This window comes from Mya arenaria, chromosome 5, assembly GCF_026914265.1.
Source record: "Mya arenaria isolate MELC-2E11 chromosome 5, ASM2691426v1".
NCBI classification, from domain to species: Eukaryota; Metazoa; Mollusca; class Bivalvia; order Myida; family Myidae; genus Mya; species Mya arenaria.
The window spans coordinates 76,083,611-76,106,146 of record NC_069126.1 but is presented as its reverse complement, the minus strand read 5'-3'; the positions used below and the strand labels follow the sequence as shown (position 1 = coordinate 76,106,146).

The 22,536-nt window shown below is 39.6% G+C and overlaps 4 protein-coding genes across 6 annotated transcripts; 3 read left to right on the top strand and 1 right to left on the bottom strand.

The window, feature by feature from the left end:
• Nucleotides 1-778: 778 nt before the first annotated feature.
• On the bottom strand, nt 779-1,645 carry LOC128235971 (keratin-associated protein 10-5-like). The gene has a single exon (XM_052950755.1). The coding sequence runs from the start codon at nt 1,643-1,645 to the stop codon at nt 779-781; it is 867 nt and encodes a 288-aa protein (XP_052806715.1).
• Nucleotides 1,646-4,985: 3,340 nt separating this feature from the next.
• Nucleotides 4,986-12,083, top strand: LOC128233477 (uncharacterized). The gene is made up of 7 exons (XM_052947161.1): nt 4,986-5,137; nt 6,605-6,773; nt 9,551-9,761; nt 10,804-10,978; nt 11,168-11,281; nt 11,420-11,529; nt 11,776-12,083. The coding sequence occupies exons 1-7, from the start codon at nt 5,017-5,019 to the stop codon at nt 11,965-11,967; spliced, it is 1,092 nt and encodes a 363-aa protein (XP_052803121.1). The 5' UTR covers nt 4,986-5,016; the 3' UTR covers nt 11,968-12,083.
• A 96-nt stretch (nt 12,084-12,179) lies between these two features.
• On the top strand, nt 12,180-18,279 carry LOC128234902 (uncharacterized). The gene is made up of 3 exons (XM_052949514.1): nt 12,180-12,297; nt 16,590-16,702; nt 17,525-18,279. Exons 1-3 carry the CDS (start codon nt 12,257-12,259, stop codon nt 18,277-18,279), a joined length of 909 nt encoding a protein of 302 aa, XP_052805474.1. The 5' UTR covers nt 12,180-12,256.
• Nucleotides 18,240-21,883, top strand: LOC128234903 (uncharacterized). 3 transcript variants are annotated; one of them, XM_052949518.1, is made up of 3 exons: nt 18,240-18,324; nt 19,082-19,194; nt 20,535-21,883. In XM_052949518.1, the coding sequence occupies exons 2-3, from the start codon at nt 19,137-19,139 to the stop codon at nt 21,251-21,253; spliced, it is 777 nt and encodes a 258-aa protein (XP_052805478.1). In that variant the 5' UTR covers nt 18,240-18,324; nt 19,082-19,136; the 3' UTR covers nt 21,254-21,883. The 3 variants fall into 3 exon arrangements, with proteins under 3 accessions (XP_052805478.1, XP_052805476.1, XP_052805477.1); XM_052949516.1 differs by lacking the exon at nt 18,240-18,324 and adding an exon at nt 18,693-18,794; XM_052949517.1 differs by lacking the exon at nt 18,240-18,324 and adding an exon at nt 18,826-18,966.
• Nucleotides 21,884-22,536: the final 653 nt, after the last annotated feature.

The following is a 22,536-nucleotide window of genomic DNA, read 5'->3' as shown; positions in this document are numbered from 1 at the left end:
ACACATATAACTATCAAAATGCGCCAACTGGACATAGCGGAGATTTGTCATTCTTAGACATAGGTTAAAACAACATTTGTCTCCGGATTGATTTGTCTTAAAGCTGCACTCTCACAGATATACCATTTTTTTTATTTTTTTGTCTTGGAACGAGCCAATTTTTGCGTAAATATCTGCAAACCAATGATATAGGATTGCTATAGAATTGCTTACAAAAAGTCAGATCGTAGATTTTCACATTTCCGTTCGAAAATTAATGTTATATAGCTTAAACGTTTACTAGCGGTTTAAGAAAAATGCACAAAACATCAATTTTTTAACTTTAATATAAAAATCTGCGATCTAATTTTTTGTCATCAGTCTTATATAACTGGTTTCCATGGATTTTCACAAAAATTTGCTCGTTCCAAGACAAAAAATAATGTTGCCAAAACGTTCAATCTCTGGGAGTGCAGCTTTAAGAGTGTTTATGATTAACCTAAAAACAAATCGTACATAGTTACATAATTGCAACATGCTCATTTGGTGCCAGCAAAAGACAACTTCGTAAAAGGCACACTACTCCATTTTCCACATATCATGTAAAAAGCAAATAAAAGAAAGCACCAAACTGTTGCGTATAATATTAAGACGACCGCTCCCCGCGACTTGAATATTAACAATAAAATTGAGCGTCAAATGAAACCAAGCGTTGAATAATCGAAAGAGGATTAAAAGTGCTAGAGTTAAGTCCCCTATACTTATGAATAGGACACTCCAAGCCGATCAATGTGGATTGTTATTTAGCTGGTTCGACAGCCCAGTCGGTTGTTGTATAGACGCCACGACATTCAACGTCGAAAGTTGTATTGTTGTCTCGACACACAATTTCGAATGTTGTACGGCTCTCTCGACACACAATATCGACTGTTGAACAGTTGTCTCGACACACAATATCGACTGTTGTACAGTTGTCTCGACACACAAAATCGACTGTTGTACAGCTGTCTCGACACACAATATCGACTGTTGTACAGCTGTCTCGACACACAAAATCGACTGTTGTCCGGCTGTCTCGACACACAATATCGACTGTTGTACGGCTCTCTCGACACACAATATCGACTGTTGTACAGCTGTCTCGACACACAATATCGACTGTTGTACGGCTCTCTCGACACACAATATCGACTGTTGTACGGCTCTCTCGACACACATTATCGAATGTTGTACAGCTGTCTTGACACACAATATCGACTGTTGTACGGATCTCTCGACACACACTATCGACTGTTGTACGGCTCTCTCGACACACAATATCGACTGTTGTACAGCTGTCTTGACACACAATATCGACTGATGTACAGCTGTCTCGACACACAATATCGACTGATGTACAGCTGTCTCGACACAATATCGACTGTTGTACAGCTGTCTCGACACACAATATCGACTGATGTACAGCTGTCTCGACACACAATATCGACTGATGTACAGCTGTCTCGACACACAATATCGACTGTTGTACAGCTGTCTCGACACACAATATCGCCTGTTGTACAGCTGTCTCGACACACAATATCGACTGTTGTACAGCTGTCTCGACATTCAATGTCGAATGTGTAGTTTGTCTAACATTCAATGTCGAATGTCGCTGGCTCGACATTCATTGCTAAAAATTGTATAACTGGTTTGACTGACATTCAATTATGAATGTCGCTGGCTCCACATTCAATGTAGAATTTGACATGGCTGGCTCGATATTTGACAATTAGTGTTGACTGTTGTATAGCTTGCTCTGTGTCCAATGTTAGTTTTCACAGAGCCGGTGTAACGTTGTAAACTGACCCCCATAGAATAATGACCCCCCGGTCATTATTTTATATAGAATAATGACCCCTTTCTATAAAATACTGTCACCCCTTATAAAATAATGACCCCCCAATTGTATCCATAAAATATTGACCCCCAACTAAACTATTACTAACATACTCTAGCTCAATTCAAGTCACTGTTGTGTTTCTATTGCTTTTATTTGATGTTGTTGTTATTTCCCAGTTTTATGACCCCCACCCGCCTCGTTACGAGGACATTATGGTGTGGACATACCAGCTTTACATGGTGGAGGAAGACCCCAGGTGCCTCTCCGGGCAATTTTCAGGCTCGGGCGAGCACCTGGGTAGGACCACCGACGTTCCGTAAGCTAGCTGGTTAGCTACCTCATATGAAAGATCTTGACCGTGAGCCTCGGTGGCGCAATGATAGCGCGCTTGCTTATTTAAGCGGATAAGTCTCACCAAAGATATTGTTTCGCCGTATCAAACCGTTGCCAATAGAAACAGATGACCTAATGGAATAGGGGTACATAAAGGAATCCTTTTGCAACTTGAAACCCCTGCAACTTTCAAGGTATACGGTAGAACATACTTAGAACATAGATCACGAAACTCTTGCTTTAAAGGTGCATGACTTTTGTTTAGAACATGATTTAGATCTAAATCTTTTTGTTACCTATAAAGGTATCATGCTTTAAGTATTTCAACAGGCTTAAGTTTTATTTTTCCAAGATTTTTCCAAGATTCGTTGAGATATAGTTCCTTTAACAGCCTCGTAACTTTTTGACATCGCATTATGTTACGCATACATGAATATAATTATTAATTTACCTTCTGTACAATGTAAGCATTCTGAAACTTATAGTAACGGTGATTTTGTCCGAAATTTTAGAAGAAACATCATTTTGTTATTGCATCCTACATGTTGGACTAATTTCGTAATAGCATGGGCTCGCGGGCTCATTACGAAAGAGTGCAAGATTGTAAAAAAGGCAATTCATACGTGGAAAAAGCACAATACTTTATGCCACCCTTGAACATTCTTTATGTCACCTAAATGTCACTCACATATACCTAAACAATAGGCGAAACGGATGTGGGGTAGCCCAGTGTTTTATTACCTGTGACGCTCCTCATCGGTAGAAATTATTCAAATTTCAGTATATTGTTGAAAAGACATCCTTCTTTAGATTTGGAGTAATTGTGTCACTTTTCAGGCGTTTTTTTAGTTAGAAAAAGTAAAAATTTATAACAATATAAGGCATAAAATATGCAAATCGGTTGTGGGGAAGTCCCATGTTTTATGACTTGTGACGCGCATGACAATAAGATGTTGTTCGAATTTAAGGGCCATAACTTCCGAACAGGTGGAGCAAATCCTTTTTTCTTTCTTTGTGTACAACTAGGCATCGCTAGCAGTAATCCCTGAAAGTTTTAATTAATTCCGTCCAATAATGAATGAAGAGTTGCGGTCACAAAAAATGTTGCACGTACGCACGCACGCGAGGACGGGTGCCATTACCATATTCTCCTCCGATGCCTATCGGTGGGGATAATTATGTTGTAAGTGTACCTTAGATGGGTTAGGGTTTGGGTTAGAGGGTTGTTATTTTATAGGGGGTCACAATTCTATGTGAGGGTCATTTTTCTACGTGTGGGGGAGTCATAATATTATGACCACTATTCTATATAAAATAATGACCGGGGGGGTCATTATTCTATGGGGGTCAGTTTACAACGTTACACCGGCCCAACATCCAATTTAGAATGTTGTTCAGTTGGCCACACATCCAAACGCTGCATAGATAGCTCGAAATCCACTGGCATCATCCCACGTTGATTGTTGTACAGCTACCTAGACATTCAATGTAGAATGTTGTATAGCGGTATACCGTCGAATGTTGTATAGCGGCATACCGTCGAATGTTGTATAGCGACATACCGTCGAATGTTGTATAGCGGCATACCGTCGAATGTTGTATAGCGACATACCGTCGAATGTTGTATAACGGCATACCGTCGAATGTTGTATAACGGCATACCGTCGAATGTTGTATAGCGCCATACCGTCAAACGTTGTATAGCGGCATACCGTCGAATGTTGTATAGCGGCATACCGTCGAATGTTGTATAGCGGCATACCGTCGAATGTTGTATAGCGCCATACCGTCGAATGTTGTATAACGGCATACCGTCGAATGTTGTATAGCGCCATACCGTCGAATGTTGTATAGCGCCATACCGTCGAATGTTGTATAGCGGCATACCGTCGAATGTTGTATAGTGCCATACCGTCGAATGTTGTATAACGGCATACCTTCGAATGTTGTATAACGGCATACCGTCGAATGTTGTACAACGGCATACCGTCGAATGTTGTATAGCGCCATACCGTCGAATGTTGTATAGCGGCATACCGTCGAATGTTGTATAGCGGCATACCGTCGAATGTTGTATAGCGGCATACCGTCGAATATTGTATAGCGGCATACCGTCGAATGTTGTATAGCGGCATACCGTCGAATGTTGTATAGCGGCATACCGTCGAATGTTGTATAGCGGCATACCGTCGAATGTTGTAAAGCGGCATACCGTCGAATGTTGTATAGCGGCATACCGTCGAATGTTGTAAAGCGGCATACCGTCGAATGTTGTATAGCGGCATACCGTCGAATGTTGTATAGCTGGCTCGACATGCAATGTCGATTGTTGTATAGCTGGCTCGACATGCAATGTCGATTGTTGTATTGACAAATATTTTCCATCGGTAGGACATTCAATGTCGAATGGTGCATAGCTGCGTGGTCGAATGGTGTACAGTAGATTTGACAGTCAAGGTCTAATGGTTCCAGGCTTTGAATAGTAGGCGAATATAAATATACACCAAACGACAAATAATATTTCTATTGACCTTCTCGGATCCTACACATGGCCATTTGCATTTCCAATCTGAAATTTAACTCATATATATTCTCTCGAAGCTAATCTTAATAATATAAGGACAAACATAATTGGTAAGGATTGAATGGATGCTAATGTGACGCAATCTAATGTCAAATTTGGTATGGACTCATATACAATGGTTTAGACCTACTCTATTACGCTAATATTCATAACTTCTTATCTTTCAACTTAGAGAAGGCAAATATCAGGTGTTCAATGGTACATTTGTGTACGAACACATTTAGAAACCGTGAATATCATGACAGCTCTATTTTCGTTAGCACTCTTACTCGTAGTGAGTGGATGCAGCACAACTTCCAGCGTTTCTCCAAGTCCGGCAGCGGGCGGAGTGAAATCCCTGGACCCTCCGGCCCTGGAAGGTTAGTCATATTTCTATAACACTCATTCTTCTTACATGTTTAATCATTGGCAATGGTAATATACGGACAAGAATGGTTCATTTTTTATATAAATATATACACTACAAGACGTTATTTTACCCCTTTCCAAATAGCACATACAGATATAAACAGTGGCGTACGTGAAGCATTTTGAACTGTAGGCCCGTACACGTGAGTGAGTTGTCAGCATTTGAAGGTTTTTCATTACTTTGGTCTGAAGATGTTATATGGGGTGGGTGTGGGAGGTGTGTCTCTTGTCGTTGGACTCTTTTAAGAGTACCCCGGTACTGTTTAGAATGAACCGTTTTCAAGCATTCTGAACGCTAACACTCAATCACAATACAAAAAAACTTAACCAGCGAAAAGTTTCATGTATATACAATATACAACCCTTGTTAAGTTTAAAGCATATGTCATTTCGCGGGTGTTTGGAGTTTGCGGTGAGTACGGATGTGTAGAATTCAAGAACACATCTACCATCTACAATGTGGCACAGGCAGGCACATTCAGAATTTGATAGAACTTAACACTTCTACCAGCCTAACACCCGAGATACAGTCAGTACATTCTAAATGATTCACAACACATTCAAATCAAAATGAACTCTACAAGACGCACATTTCAATTATGTGGTAGTTTACCTTTTCATGCGCCAAATATAATACATATCTATACTATAGCCAGCTGTGCCTTAATAAATAATAAAACTGTTGCACATAACTGATCAAATAGCGCAGTTTTGTCTGTGGTTATTTCAATCTCCCCCAGTTGTTTTCATCTTATTATGCACTAAGTTCAAGCAATGACGTATGTGACAAATTTCGGAGAGATAAGCATTGATTTATTGCCAATTGGATCCATTGTGAGACAAACTCCCCCTCACAAAAAGCTGAATAATTATAACGTTCATATGTTAATAAAATATATCCCTTTATATATATGCCTGCGAAAATGTGTTTTGTTAAAGTAAAGAGATAATGAAAAGATAGCAAAATAAATTTTGCTATGTGTAAAATTAAGTTAAAGTACCTTTTTTCCAAAATATGTAATAGTACGTAGCTATGATTGCCTGCTGATCAAACACGAAACCTAGCATAAAATAAATATTTTTCTTCACACGACTCATTTTCGCTGACGTTTTTATTCATAATAAAATTTATTATTATTATTATTATTATTATTATTATTATTATTATTATTATTATTATTATTATTATTGTTATTTGTATTTACTGTATTATAATTATAATCGTCGTCGTTGATTATTATTATGATTATTATTATTATTATTATTATTATTATTATTATTATTATTATTATTATTACTATTATTATTATTATTATTGTCATCGTCGTCGTCGGCGTCGTTGTTGTTGTCGTTGTCGCTGTTGTTGTTGTTGTAGTTGTTGTTAATTACTATAATTATTATTATTATTGTTACTGAAGCTTTCTTGGTTCCATTCCGCGAGGTGATTCTTCAGAAAGTGGCCGTGGAATGGAACCATACAATCACGGACAGCGCCCGGCTCACGGTAGCACTCAACACATGCAGCGACCAACTTAAGACGGCAGTAAACAGTTGTAAATCCTGTGCTGAAAACACGTGCCGAACTCCGTACGTAAATAAACTACTTTAGCCCATTGCAAAATTATGGGAAAAACTTTTTATCACTGTGGAAACACAGGTTATGCGGTTTCATTGGTTCCATCGGTAACACTGCTAAATTTTCAGAATCATTCGGAACTCCTCGGCCATTTTTTTTCAAAAACAACCTCGGATGTATGCAGGTACATCAGTTGAAGTAGTTCGTAAAATTTTGAATTATATCATTAATTAAATGTAGTGTTTTAGAGTTGTATTTATTGATCTAAGTTTAATTTGATTGCCATTAAATTGTATTATTGCAAACATAATTAAGACTCCCAAGAGTAATGTCACAAAGTTTCAACTGCTAAATAAAATTACTACGCGATCTACTTGCAGCGGACTTAAACGTAGCACTTTTTGAGTATGTAAACCGTCCAAATACATCCGAGGTTGTTTTCGATAAAATGGCCGAGGAGTTCCGAATGTTTCAGAATTTCAGAATCGAGCCGGTGTACCATTAAATACTCACCTCGTTGAATATTGATTCCAGGGGTATTTTTAACTGCTGACGGATCAACATGTAACGTTGAAAACTGTCCCTTACCATTTATGAATGACCCTTCGTCACGTCAATATTTAAGTCATTCCTATGGTCATACTTCATTGAATTTATAACATGTATATGCTCGTTTTTATACCAATCAATCCGATTAGCTACATCGACCTTGCAAGCCAATGTTGTATAAATTTTGAAATACTTGTATTTGTAAAGAAGGCACACATTGCTAGTATAATTGTTCTTTTACACTTCAAAATATTACAGGGTACCGAATCATTCGCATTCAGAGCAAATTCGTGGTCGAATAATCACGCGCTAGAAACGTTATCCACTCCTCGCTGGTTTTATCCAGCACCCATTTTATAATGGACTCAAACCGATGTCACATTGGCATTATACGTACAAAATAATCAGTGATGTCTATGATACCGGGATGCAAATCCCAGGTTGGTGGATCGCTATGCATTTAAAATTCGTTATCAAAAACCGGTCTAGATTAACGTCGTAGGTTCGAGCACGAACTTGGCATTGCAGTGTAAAGAACTAGCCAGTAAGATTGTGGACGTCGCTGGTTCTTGCCAGAGGCACAAAGGTGTTTTTATTCTACGGGCAGTCGATCTCTGACGATTATTTTAAATTTTATTAACCAATAGAAAATGACCCCTTTAGTTATCAAATTTTAAAACTGATCATGCAGTTTTCGGCAATCGACAATCGACATTCGATATTATATAGCTAATATTCAATGTCGAGCTGGAATGTCGAGCTGGACGAAATTCTAGCTCGACATTCGATATTTTATAGGAAATATTCAATGCCGAGCTGGAATGTCGAGCTGGACGGAATTCTAGCTCGACATTCGATATAATATAGCAAACATTCAATGTCGAGCTGCAATGTCGAGCTGGACGGAATTCTACCTTGACATAAGATATTATGTAACAAAAAAATAATGTCGAGCTGGACGGAATTTTAGCTCGACATTAGATATTATATAGTAAATATTCAATGTCGAGCTGGAATGTCGAGCTGGACCAAATTCTGGCTCGACATTAGATATTATATAGGAGATATTGAATGTCGAGCTGCAATGTCGAGCTGGATGGAATTCTAGCTCGAGATTCGATATTATATAGCAAATATTCGATGTCGATCTGCAGTGTCAAGCTGGGCGGAATTCTAGGAGACCGTAGATGTTATCTACGGGAATTCTAGGAGACTGGAAACTACATTAGATGCAAGCTCGAGGAGATGTGAGTTGTATAACTGTACGAGAACTACTTGGAAAAGGGCTATATGAGACAAAGGCTCTATCTAATGGAAGCTCTATACAGTGTGTGTATACCACGTGATAAATTACGTCATATATGCTACGTCGGAAGGCAATATTTTGCTTAAAATGAAGACTTACATCAAAGATAACTTTTCATTTACAACACCATTTTAAATGAAACAAGGGGCAGTCTATGCCGCTTAAAGAGCCCCACATTTGTTTTATTTCCGAAATTTGATGAGGTCATTAGTTTCATCAAACACTTCGACAAACCTGTTTCCAAAATAATGTTTTGACAGTGCACCGTCAGACGGCCGTATTGTGAAAAGGTTTGTCGAAGTGTTTTAAGAAACTAAACTCGCAATCAAACTCTGGTAAAAGACCGAAGGTGGAGTTCCGTAAGCGGCGTAGACTGTGCTATGTTTCATTTAAAATTGTGAAGAAATAGTGAAGTTATCCTTGTTTAAAGTCCTTTATCAAATCAAAATATTGCCTTCCGACGTAGCATTTATGACGCATTTTATCACGTGGTATACACACACTGTCTATAAGAATGTTGTTTTCTTGGACGTGAGAGAAAAATGTTTGATACAGGGGCATGTTTGTACAAACCACTTTTTTCTTGAAATCGTGATTTACGTAGTGACAATTTTCCCTAATCGGTTTGTGATTTGTACGGGTCAAATGGAGGGTAGGGTGGGTTAAATAATTCCCGATCACACGCATGGTACTGTTTCGTTTTTGACTGCTTGCCATACATTTATTCGTCCGTTGTGTCAGGCTATAGTTTTAATACAGTTATAAAAAAAAGTTATAGAAAAAGTATTAACGCATCCAATGGGCGCGGACTGACCTCATCAACTCATAAACCACCACCACCACCACCACCACAACCCCTCCACCACCTTCAACACCAGCACCACACCCATCACACCGACAACCACAAGATACTTATACTCTTTATTCAAATAGCACAGAACATCAAGCAATTCAGCAATCGGCGACGTTCAAAGATTACCTAAATCTGGCCGTGCAGCTCGTGAACCCCGTCAACTATCTTAAGGGGCCCCTAAATGAGGTCGGGGACAAGTTTGGGGACCTCGTTGACCTGCTGGGGACCGGAAGTAGCAGCTTTATCGACTCCATGGTCGGCCTGGGGAATTCCGCCGGGGAAGCATTCACTGTAAGAGAGACACGTAATTTTCAAACATCCGTAAATTGCCGTATAAAGAAATTTGTACCGCTGTTCAATCACCACTTTAACACCAATACATCACAACGACTGTTTCTTATGCTACAATATGCCCTTTTCGACCTTTATAACTGTCTTAAAGACTCTTGATTAATGGAACACGAAAAAGACTGAAACACCCTCTTTGGTACGCGGTGTTCGGGGCCAATGAAAAAAGTCACGGGACTCAAGAGGTTGAAAAGCGGTTTTCGGGGTCTATTAAGGAAGTCATGGGACTCAGGAGGTGGGAAAGCGGTTTTCGGGATCTATTAAGGTATTCATGGGATTCAGGAGGAGGGATCGCGGTTTTCGGGGTCTATTAAGGAAGTCACGGGACTCAGGAGGAGGGAACGCGGTTTTCGGGGTCTATTAAAAAAAGTCACGGGACTCAGGAGAGGGAACGCAGTTTTCGGGGTTTATTAAAAAAGTCACGGGACTCAGGAGAGGGAACGCTGTTTTCGGGGTATATTAAAAAAGTCACGGGACTTAGGAGGTGGGAACGCAGTGTTCCGGGTCTAAGTGTTTCGGGGTCCATTAAAAAGGTCACAGGACTGAGGAGGAGGGGACGCGGTTTTCGGGGTCTATTAAAAATAGTCACGGGATTCAGTAGGTGGGAACGCAGTCTTCGCGGTCTTCTAAGGTAGTCACGGAACTTAGAAGGAGGCTACGCGGTGCCAGGGTCTATTCATGTAGTCACGGGACCTAGGAGGAGGGTATGCGGTTTCAGGGCCTTTAAAGAAGTCACCGGACACGGGAGGAAGGTACGCAATGCGCAAACCTAATGATTTGGCATTATTCGGTTCGCAAAGTCAAAATATTGTCAAAAAACCCCGCAGTATTTTGGTGTTCTGTACGAATAGGGGTGGTGGTGGGGTGGGAGGTTACACCCCTTGCAAATATGTAAGACATTAATTTTGATATATTAAAGGTAACATATGGACATCCTGTTACATATTATTTAACATTATGCAATAATGAATTAAACGTATTTCAGAGCGCGTTTCACGGTATAGAGGGCGCTTACAACTCTGTGAAGGACACTCTGTCGTCCGTCGTTGGCACGGGTATTGGCGGCATCACGGATATCGGAAACACAGTCGGGGACGGGTTCTCCTCCGCCGGAAATGCCATCAAAGACGTGGGCAACACCATTCTCCATGGAATCGGGAGTGAGTTAGGACAATACATATATAAATGTATTAAATGAATAAGTTTAGATCCGTTATCAATATGAATTTAGATCAATTTAACTGAGAGTTTAAAACCGTAAAGGTACATATATTTCAAAACTTCTCGTAGTCATGCATATATAATTAGAATATAATTTAAAAAAGATAGTCTATGATTCTACATCTCAGGCATATTTGGCCGGAAGAGGGCGACAGTAAACCCGGAATTATTGCGATGTATGCAACCGTGTTCCGTCTGCCAACCGCTCCTACTACCAACACACGACGAAACTGTCTCGTCCGGTAAGATCGAAGCCATATGGCCATACAAATAAGTAAACATCAAACGGCGCATTGTGTTAAATATAATTATAAGTATTAAACAATTATTTGAACTAAACATTTAATTGCATTTATACCGTTCGTGAGATATGTTTACAGTGTGTGGCGCGGAAGTGATCAAGTTCAACCAGACGGTCAGGACAAACGTTCGGCTGATCAAGAGCATCTTCGCTGCTGTCTCCGACAAGCAACATCCGGTCATCGCTGATGTGAGCTTTCTATAGAACTTTAGCATTTTGATTCAACGGAATGAGGTTTGGAACATGATGCTTGTATTCTTGTAAATGTATGATGTATACCGACGATACGTTACCTGATTTAATGCCTATAGCGGTACTTACAGTTAATGCCTAAACACACATCTTTACCACTTCGATAACATCGTACTTCCTTAATTGAAACATACATTATATTGAATTCAATTTGGCTTGAAAGTATGTCTGCGATTTCTACAGATAAAGTACGACCCTTCGTCCGCACATGGTTTGACGTTCACGCGCATTTACGTCACAGCGAACATCGGCGGGCAATACTTTCGGTATCAGTCGAGTGTCGCTTACGACATGGTCAATGTCGGGTCGACAGCAGCTAAAGTGGCCGTGGAGTTTTGGCAGCTATGGGAGCGCGCATTGTCCGGATCTGCGTAAAGAACATTGCACGCAACCACTGACTCCAGACAAAAATGGTCGTTTTATATATTCTGTGTTAAAATCGATTGTATGCTGTATTTATTTCATCGGTGAATAAAAGAAAAGCACCGCTATTGATTTAGATTCATTACGCTTTAACTCATACTTTGTGTGGTACGCTTGATTATTTCAAAACGTGGTCAGTATCGCAACTTTTGTTGTGAAGTATACACACACATACATTCCCATTCTTGACCTCGTTCATGACATTGTTATCTTACCAATAGAAGTGTCTTAAGAAGGATAAATGGATAATTCTTCAAAGTTTGGGGACGGATCGTTACAAAAGTAAGAACATTTCTATTCTACCTTTAATATAAAGACTTTATTCGACATTTTAAGGAATAAAAGTAATTTTATAATACGACGGTTGCACTCAACAGATGATTCCTTGTTCGGATAATCATGGTAATAAGTTACTTGTATGCAAGTATAGAAACGTTCAATGAATGATAAAACACGTTTATTAAAACATACGCATTAAAATCAAAGAAATGAAGTCCGTGACTATTTTCGCGGATGCTTATATAATCACATGTGAAAAAAATCATAAAACTGCATGACCAGCTCATTTGAAGTTTAAATAATTATACTTGGTCGATTTCGCGTACAACGATTTTGTCTCACGATGTTTTAATTCTACCATGAAACGAACGTATAAGGCCGTTTTAAGCCCGTCTGTTATTTGAACAAAACGGCTATTGCAATAGCCTTGATATTGTCCTCGTCGTCGTCGTCGTCATCCGACGGTACATTGAAACTTGGCCACAATCCTAAAGCCATTCAATATATGAAAATGAAACTTTGTACATATAATATGTTTGCATGTATACACATTATTTGATGATCTCGTTTCCATGTTCACTGAACATCGTTTTAATTGGTCACTGTTTTATGAAACACATTCTATGTTCTAAAAAAATGACGAAACCAATCATAATTAAAGGGGCTATACACCGTATGATGAAATAGCGAAAAAGAAAGAAAATTGTCGAAAACTGGCATAAACTTGGTATCGATATGTACAATGCATTAAACCAACTAACTGAAGTACCACCTAGTTTACAATTAATTTATTTTTCGCAGTTTTTTCGTATTTTTCCATTAAAAATATTACTAGGTATGTCTACCTAGTGGAATTCATTCCGTTTATGCGTGAATGGTTAGTCGATGTAATCACGTGATATTACCAAGTTAGGTAAAGAGCTTTAATATTCCAAACGCTTTGGGTATGCCTTCGTAGCACAGTGGATACAACATTGGACTGCAATTTTGGCGACACCGGTTCGAACCCGATCTACGACTTCATTTTTTGTTTTACATTTTGGTATTTTATGGAATTATGGTATCATAGAGTAAAACATTTTATTAAATAATTGTCCTGAGATTCGTTACAGAAAAATACTTTTTTGGGTGCCAATCTGGTGTACAGTCCCTTCAACATAAGCATTTTTTTGCGAACGCATGCGTGAGTTTACTGCATATGTTTCATGATGAAATAATTTGTTAAAATGCATCGAAGTTTCTATATTTTATTAACATAGCATATTTTTGGTTGTAAATTGTGATAAGAAAAGTGCAGAAAAATTCCACAATGATGTACCACGCAGTTAACACTTTTGGGTTTTGTCGGAGGAATGTTTATTAATTTTCCAATATGACGAAACAGTGAAAACGTAAATTAGGTTTGTCAACATGAAGGGAAGAAAATGGTTTAAAACGTTCTTTACCTTAAAAAGATTATGAAAACACGTAAGCAAATTGTCTTGAATGATCGAAGACAGCGAGAACATCAATATGGCGGTAGACAGAGAAATAATCAGGAAATCATCATCGTCGTATCTTATAACTGAACTATTCCACAATACAAGAACTATTCCATAATAGTAATACTTGTAATGGATTTTGATTTACCTTCCGTATAAATAGCGAAGAAGTGTATCGAGGAACTCGTTACACTCCATGATAAATAGCGCAGTAGTATATCGAGGTATTCGTTACAATCCATAGCTAATAGGGCAGTAGTGTATCGAGGTATTCGTTACACTCCACGATAAATAGCGAAGTAGGGTATCGAGGTAAGGTACTCGTTACACTCCACGATAAATAGCGCAGTAGTATATCGAGGTATTCGTTACAATCCATGATAAATAGCGAAGTAGTATATCGAGGTACTCGTTACACTCCACGATAAATAGCGAAGTAGGGTATCGAGGTAAGGTACTCGTTACACTCCATGATAAATAGCGAAGTAGTATATCGAGGTATTCGTTACACTCCACGATAAATAGCGAAGTAGTATATCGAGGTATTCGTTACACTCCACGATAAATAGCGCAGTAGTATATCGAGGTATTCGTTACACTCCACGATAAATAGCGAAGTAATGTATCGAGGTATTCGTTACACTCCACGATAAATAGCGAAGTAGGGTATCGAGGTACTCGTTACACTCCACGATAAATAGCGAAGTAGTATATCGAGGTATTCGTTACACTCCACGATAAATAGCGAAGTAGTGTATCGAGGTATTCGTTACACTCCACGATAAATAGCGAAGTAGTATATCGAGGTATTCGTTACACTCCACGATAAATAGCGCAGTAGTATATCGAGGTATTCGTTACAATCCACGATAAATAGCGAAGTAGTATATCGAGGTACTCGTTACAATCCATGATAAATAGGGCAGTAGTGTATCGAGGTACTCGTTACGCTCCATGATAAATAGCGAAGTAGTGTATCGAGGTACTCGTTACACTCCACGATAAGTAGTTAAGTAGGCTATCGAGGTAAGGTACTCGTTACACTCCACGATAAATAGCGAAGTAGGCTATCGAGGTAAGGTACTCGTTACAATCCACGATAAATAGCGCAGTAGGGTATCGAGGTACTCGTTACACTCCACGATGAATAGCGCAGTAGTGTATCGAGGTACTCGTTACACTCCACGATGAATAGCGAAGTAATGTATCGAGGTACTCGTTACCCTCCACGATGAATAGCGAAGTAGGGTATCGAGGTACTCGTTACACTCCACGATGAATAGCGAAGCAGGGTATCGAGGTACTCGTTACACTCCACGATAAATAGCGAAGTAGGGCATCGAGGTACTCGTTACACTCCACGATAAATAGCGAAGTAGGGTATCGAGGTACTCGTTACACTCCACGATAAATAGCGAAGTAGTATATCGAGGTACTCGTTACAATCCATGATAAATAGGGCAGTAGTGTATCGAGGTACTCGTTACGCTCCATGATAAATAGCGAAGTAGTGTATCGAGGTACTCGTTACACTCCACGATAAGTAGTTAAGTAGGCTATCGAGGTAAGGTACTCGTTATACTCCACGATAAATAGCGAAGTAGGCTATCGAGGTAAGGTACTCGTTACAATCCACGATAAATAGCGCAGTAGGGTATCGAGGTACTCGTTACACTCCACGATGAATAGCGCAGTAGTGTATCGAGGTACTCGTTACACTCCACGATGAATAGCGAAGTAATGTATCGAGGTACTCGTTACCCTCCACGATGAATAGCGAAGTAGGGTATCGAGGTACTCGTTACACTCCACGATGAATAGCGAAGCAGGGTATCGAGGTACTCGTTACACTCCACGATAAATAGCGAAGTAGGGCATCGAGGTACTCGTTACACTCCACGATAAATAGCGAAGTAGGGTATCGAGGTACTCGTTACACTCCACGATAAATAGCGAAGTAGGGTATCGAGGTACTCGTTACAATCCATGATAAATAGCGAAGTAGTGTATCGAGGTATTCGTTACACTCCACGATAAATAGCGAAGTAGTATATCGAGGTATTCGTTACAATCCACGATAAATAGCGAAGTAGTATATCGAGGTATTCGTTACAATCCATGATAAATAGCGAAGTAGTGTATCGAGGTATTCGTTACACTCCACGATAAATAGCGAAGTAGTATATCGAGGTATTCGTTACACTCCACGATAAATAGCGAAGTAGTATATCGAGGTATTCGTTACACTCCACGATAAATAGCGAAGTAGGGTATCGAGGTACTCGTTACAATCCATGATAAATAGCGAAGTAGTGTATCGAGGTATTCGTTACACTCCACGATAAATAGCGAAGTAGTGTATCGAGGTATTCGTTACACTCCACGATAAATAGCGCAGTAGTATATCGAGGTATTCGTTACACTCCACGATAAATAGCGAAGTAGGGTATCGAGGTACTCGTTACAATCCACGATAAATAGCGAAGTAGGGTATCGAGGTACTCGTTACAATCCATGATAAATAGCGAAGTAGTGTGTCGAGGTATTCGTTACACAGCGCAGTAGCGTATCGATGCAAAGGAGAAGGAAATGTAGATACCATAATTATTTTGTTGGAGTTAATACGGTACAATGTAAGTTGTATAGTCCTTAAGGAGTTCTTAATGGGACCCCCGCCCCCTTCAAGCGGCTGTTTATGCAGCAAGAGCGGGAGCAGATGGGCCACACATTACGCTTTTTTAGGGAAAACCGACCTTACGGCATACACGTTCTTAGATATCTAGAACAAACAGCATTCAATGTATTTGTTTCCAGGCGACGGACAAGAAGCATACGAAAGTACTTGAATTATCAGTGGGAGAATGACAAAATAGAACACATCCGAGCAACGCTCCCTGGCATCTCCTTCGAGGCTTTAGACGCCCCAGGTTGGGATTAGTTACGTATCCTTTTCTAATACTGAGATTTCAGTAATTACAGTAACATATCAAAATAAGCGTCAGAATTTTATAAATACGAGGGGTATTCAATATTCGCATGTTAAAATAAAGAACCTTCTTGACGCTTTTTTCATCTTTGCAATGATCGGCCTTCCCTGACTTTAACTAAGCCAATTGTTTGTTATTTATTCATCACTGGGACTCAAAACAATGAACCCAAGTATCATCCCCAGTGATCAACGCAGAAATTTTACTAGGATTACAATTTGTATAGTTTTTTGGCACCATCGAAACGCTTGACGTTGCAAACAGTCAGTCAGAATGTAAAGGACAGTCTTTTCTGAAATACCCAGACTATAGGCTACCTGGTACGAGGACGGTTTACTTTCTAGCAACTATATCGGATTGGGTGTAATAGCAATAACAATAAATAGCAGTTTTAAGCGAATTAAATCAAAATTACATAAGTGTGATAAGTAAACATCCACACTCAATTACATGAAATTCACGTGCAACGTTGTTTCAACGGAAGGCTATTTGTGAAATGTGAAATTTATCGAATGCCCCCTCGTATATCTGGTCCGTAAATTTACTTCCAATAGTAACTATAATATCTGCGGAGTGCTGTGATCTTATAAAGATTAGTCGGATACTAGTCAGTATGATGTGATATATTAATTGTCAAAACTATTTTAAAAAGGTTGCCAAGATTGTTCTGAATATTTCATTTTGATATTAGTACGTGTGCATTAAACTACTTAATCTCATATGTTCAAAGCTCTTAAAAACATATCCCTGTTTTTATTTCAGCTGAAAAGATCACCCCCTGGTCACTTGTCAAGCTTTTCGACTCCCTTGATCAAGGCTATTTTTGGTCAGCCCCGACCAAACCAGGCGACCCGGTCTACCAGCCGATTTTCTACATTTTGAACCTATGCATGGACATCGAAGAGGAACTCTATGACGCTAATACTCCCAAGTATCCACTAGTTCTTGACAGCGTTCTTAAATACGTGAAAAACTCCTCCCGGTGCGTTGAGAAAACGCTGTCCCATCCCGATACTAACACGCGCTACGCAACGTACCGTGAAATTGACGTCAACGTTGATTACGCAACCCGAAAACCGACGCCATTACCTAATTGGTGGAAAGCAAAACTGAACGTTCCGTCGGACGGTGAAAGACAACAGTTCAGCATCCCGGCCAAACCACCCAGTGGAACAGTTTGCTCACCCCAGCGTGTCAGTTTTAGCGACACAGACGACAATCAGCATACAAACTTTGCTTCTTACGTAAAATTCTGCTGTGATGCTTTCTACGAGAACGTGGTTGCGGGACGTTACGGTAAAGAAATCAACGTTTACGACTGTAGACTGAAACGCCTAGAAGTAACGTACCACAAAGACAGCGAGCTCGGAGATTGCCTTGTTATTGAGTCTTGGCAGGACGGAATCAATCGAGACACATTTTTTTTCGAAATTAGGAAGGATTCTGATGTTTTGCTGTCTGCAATGCTTCGGTTCTATGGTTCAAACAAAACACACGATTTACATTCTAATCTTTGATAGACACAAAGAACTGAAATGCTCATTAGCCAACCCGCCAGTGATGTACGTATGTTCTTGAACAACAATTATGAAGAAGAACGCTATAAACCTATTTTCTAGACGGATATTTCACATGTATTTTCACTTAACGCATTTTAAAATGAATATACTTTATTTAAAGACTATTTGTTTATTATATTCAATTTGTAAGATTCTATTTTATCTTACCATTTGTCATAGAAAAAAAGGAACATTTGTTATGAGCTTAGCCAAAATGAATTACTTTTAGAAATGTTTGAAAAATACACACATATAAATATTGAAACTACCGGTTTTGAAACATTAATTGGAATGTCCTTGAAAACGATTGACTTGTTACCCTATATTCGGATCGCGTTTTAAATGTTGCTCAGTATACCGATGCATTGGCGTACTACATTTTGACCGATACAAGAGTAAGCGGAAGTAAACATAAAGAGAACTTCAAATATATAAAAGAGGCTTTTACTGTAAAATATGAACAATTTACTGAGGTAAGCTGCGTTGAAAGTCATATAAACTCGGTAAATGTGTTTTTATAGAATATCAGGGTGCTCTGTATTGCCATAGCACTCGAGTCGGCGACACAGATGTGCGAGTGACATCTTAGTGATGGGTGCTGGGCCTTGGGATACATCTTCCTGCCAGTATGCACTGGTGCTAAACGTATGTTTCATTAGTTGCGATCATTTTGTTCAAGAGTCATAGGCATTCCATACATTTTCCTTACCCCGACATGCCACACATATTGATGTTTGTATTAATATTATGCTGATTCCAGTCGGCGGGTATCGAGTCTGCGGAAGTACCTAAACTACAGCTGGGACCTCTCCGATATGGGCCGCATCCGGGCAACCCTGCCGACCGTGGCTTATGAAGCGCTGGACGCCCCAGGTTGGTGTAGATCTTTCATGTTCATAAATGTACAAAGCGCTGGACGCCCCAGGTTGGTGTAGATCTTTCATGTTAATAAATGTACAAGATATCCGGAAGGTCCAGAATTATAGCTTGGCCATCTGCAATGTGGGCTGTATCCGGGCGACCTTGCCCGGTGTTACGGCCGCAAGTTATGAAGCACTGGATTCACAGTTACTTGGTATTTGGACTGCATTTTTGGCCAGTCGAGCTACCTGATTCGAGCGATTTGGTCCCAAGGGTGATCTCTTGGACTGAGAATCATAAAAATGTGTTTTAGTACTCTATGATACACATTAAAGACAAATAATCCACTTATGGTCTTTTTTTTTACATATTAAATATCTTAAAATTTCATACAATCATTCACAAGTTATGAAGGTTAGCAGATTAAAAAAAAATATCAACATTTAAGTTATGGAAGCCAGAACTACCAAGAATACTGTTTATTTACTGACTCACAGATCTTCGCCAGTACTTTTGGGTATGCACAAGGGCTGAACCTGGCATGCGCTTTTGGGCTCTACGCGCGGACGGGTACCAGTCACGAGGTAAACATATCCCCTGTTCCCGTTCGCGCGTAAAGTTGAAAAGCGCCTGCCGGGTCCGGCCGGTGTGCATGGTCAAAATTACTGGCGAAGATCTGTGAGTCGGTAAATAAACAGTATTCTTGGCAGAGTTAATAAAAAACTCTACTAGTTTGTGCTTGTTGAGCGATTGCACCTTGGAGATAATTTTCTTTTGAACATGCATGCGACGTAAACATTTGTTTTATTGAAAAAACCTTGTAGATCTGGGCTGGTTTCCAAACACATGTCTCAATCCAAAATCTGCTAACCTTCATAACTTGTGAATGATAAAGATTGTATGAAATTTAAAAATATTTAATATGTAAAAATAAACGACTGAAAGTGGGTTATTTGTTTATTATGTGTATCATAGAGTACTAAAACACATTTTTATGATTCTCAGTCCAAGTGATCACCTTAGGGACCAATCGCTCGAATCAGGTAGCTCGACTGGCCAAAAATGCATTCCAAATACCAAGTAACTGTGACAGTGACAGACTGGATTTGCATGATAGGTGAACCGCCATATCCCTGACCTTGAGTTATATTTATTGCCAGTCTCCGGAAATTCCTAAAATCTCTGTTCACTGAAATAAGCCGAAAACTGTACATCATAGGTCGGATAAAAGTTGAAAATATTCAGTTTATTAAATTGTGAACGAGGACTTGAACTTGTTTAGCGTCAAAAATCTTGGGTAGGATGCCATCAGAAAATACCTTCATTTATAGTACTCTGTCGTTCTGTTGTAGCGGAGAAAGTGACGCCGTGGTCCATCCTGAAGCTATGTGACTCCATCGACCAGTCCTACTTCTGGTCCACCCCACGGGAACCAGGCGGGCCTTTGTACACACCCATGTTCTATATCCTCAACCTCTCCCTAGACATAAACAAGGCTTTCTACGATATGAACACACCAAAGTTCCCGATGACCATGGAAAGCAGGGTAAAATATATGAAACGGTCGTCATGTTGCCTGGAGAAAACACTGTCCCATCCAGAAACCAACCAGACGTACGTCACGTCAATGTGTATAAACGTGAACGTTGATCACGAAACAAGAAAGCCTACAGCATTTGAAGACTGGTGGAAAGCGAAATATTGTTTTCCTACGGAAGGTGAAAGGCAGGAATTCTTAATTCCGGACAAACCGGACGTTAACGTGTTTACGTCAGACCATCGAGTTCATTTTAGCGATACGGACGAAAATGGTCACGCTAACTTTACGGCATACGTACGTTACTGTAGTGATTCATTCCATGAGAACGTGTTGGCTGGAAGATATGGGAAAGGACTAGATGTGTACGCTGTAGGACTTCAGAGAATGGAAGTCACCTTTCATAACGAATGTAACGTTGGAGATAGACTAACAATCTGTTCATGGCAGGATGACCAACTTTTTAATACTTTTTACTTTGAAGTGAGACATGGTGATGTGCTTACTTTAACAGCCATGATGAAGTACTACTGAGTGCGGAGAATTGAACTGTGGCGTTCAGTGATATTATATTGTTCTTATACCAATTGTTTGTTTTATAAACAAATTGTAAGCGCAATCAATGTGATATCCCATGTTTTTATTCCACCATTAGTTCAAGGTTGATAATTCAATATGTATTTCTTTATTTTTAAAAAATGGTCCATTTAATAAACGAAACTATATCTCATACGATATGTAGTATATACAGGTTTTAATGTGACTGGAAACTAACAGCATGGCGACAGCAAACCTTCGAAGGAACTTCACCTTGATTTTAAAACATTTTTCGACTAGTTCAGCAGAAAATGGCCTGCATATTAAAACAAAAATTTAAAACAAGCAAGACACTGAGGCTTTTTACCAGACTACCAATACCAGGTTGTCCGGTTTTCGCACTCGCTTCTCACCAAGGTGTCCCAGGTTTGATTCAAGACCTGGCTATTGGGCATAGATGAGTTGTTTGTGGTCACCAAGCCGGACAAGTGAGTCTCCTCCGATTGCTCTAGCAACACAAGACCACACTCTTCGGAACTTCGTGCCAACGAGGGTGAATTATGTAAAGGTGTAATGATGATGTAATAAATTGTTTCATATAAGTTATTAAAATGGTTGACACATTTATTGGTACTGGATTTTGATTCACGACTTCTAACGTTTGATGGATAGAGAAGCAGCTAAGGCATGGAGTACCATCTTGTGACATTTGTATCCAATATAAACAATATTCAGACTTGGACTGAATTTAATTATTATTAATCAATCACTTGGACAGTTTGGTGACCTACGAGACCAATTTTTAGACTTGACCTATATTTTACATAACAATTATCTTGGACATGGACTATATTTTATAAGACATTTCTTTAACAGCATTTGATGTCCCATGTACCCAAAACTCAGACATGGCCCATCATTTTCCAAAAGCTGGTACTTTGTGCCTGTCGGGTTACGACATTGTGGCTTAATACACGGTCATCAAACTTGGCGAAGCGGGCCGCAAGCCTGCACCCGAGCTTTTTAACTGCAGCAACTTCCGAGCTCGGCCGGGCAGCTCGTCGAGCGGCAGGTCAAAGAACAGGGAGAGACGGGGAAAGTAAAGAAACGGTAAAAGTGGTAGTATTTCACTGGCACTCGCGCTCCGATTTATGCTACACCTCTCACGTCTCTTCACAAAGTTGGACTAGAGTTGAACAGTTTGACAAATTTACAGACTTGACCTATATTTTATGTAACAATTATTTGGACATGGTTTATATTTTTTTAAATAATTATTT

Coding starts and splice junctions, on each gene's coding strand:
- LOC128235971 (XM_052950755.1), bottom strand. CDS start 1,645: ATGTCGAGCCAGCGACATTCGACATTGAATGTTAGACAAACTACACAT.
- LOC128233477 (XM_052947161.1), top strand. CDS start 5,017: ATGACAGCTCTATTTTCGTTAGCACTCTTACTCGTAGTGAGTGGATGC. Junction 11,282..11,419: donor CGACGAAACTGTCTCGTCCG/GTAAGATCGAAG, acceptor ATATGTTTACAG/TGTGTGGCGCGGAAGTGATC. Junction 11,530..11,775: donor AACATCCGGTCATCGCTGAT/GTGAGCTTTCTA, acceptor CGATTTCTACAG/ATAAAGTACGACCCTTCGTC.
- LOC128234902 (XM_052949514.1), top strand. CDS start 12,257: ATGGATAATTCTTCAAAGTTTGGGGACGGATCGTTACAAAA. Junction 12,298..16,589: donor GGGGACGGATCGTTACAAAA/GTAAGAACATTT, acceptor ATTTGTTTCCAG/GCGACGGACAAGAAGCATAC. Junction 16,703..17,524: donor CGAGGCTTTAGACGCCCCAG/GTTGGGATTAGT, acceptor TTTTTATTTCAG/CTGAAAAGATCACCCCCTGG.
- LOC128234903 (XM_052949516.1), top strand. Junction 19,195..20,534: donor TGAAGCGCTGGACGCCCCAG/GTTGGTGTAGAT, acceptor GTTCTGTTGTAG/CGGAGAAAGTGACGCCGTGG.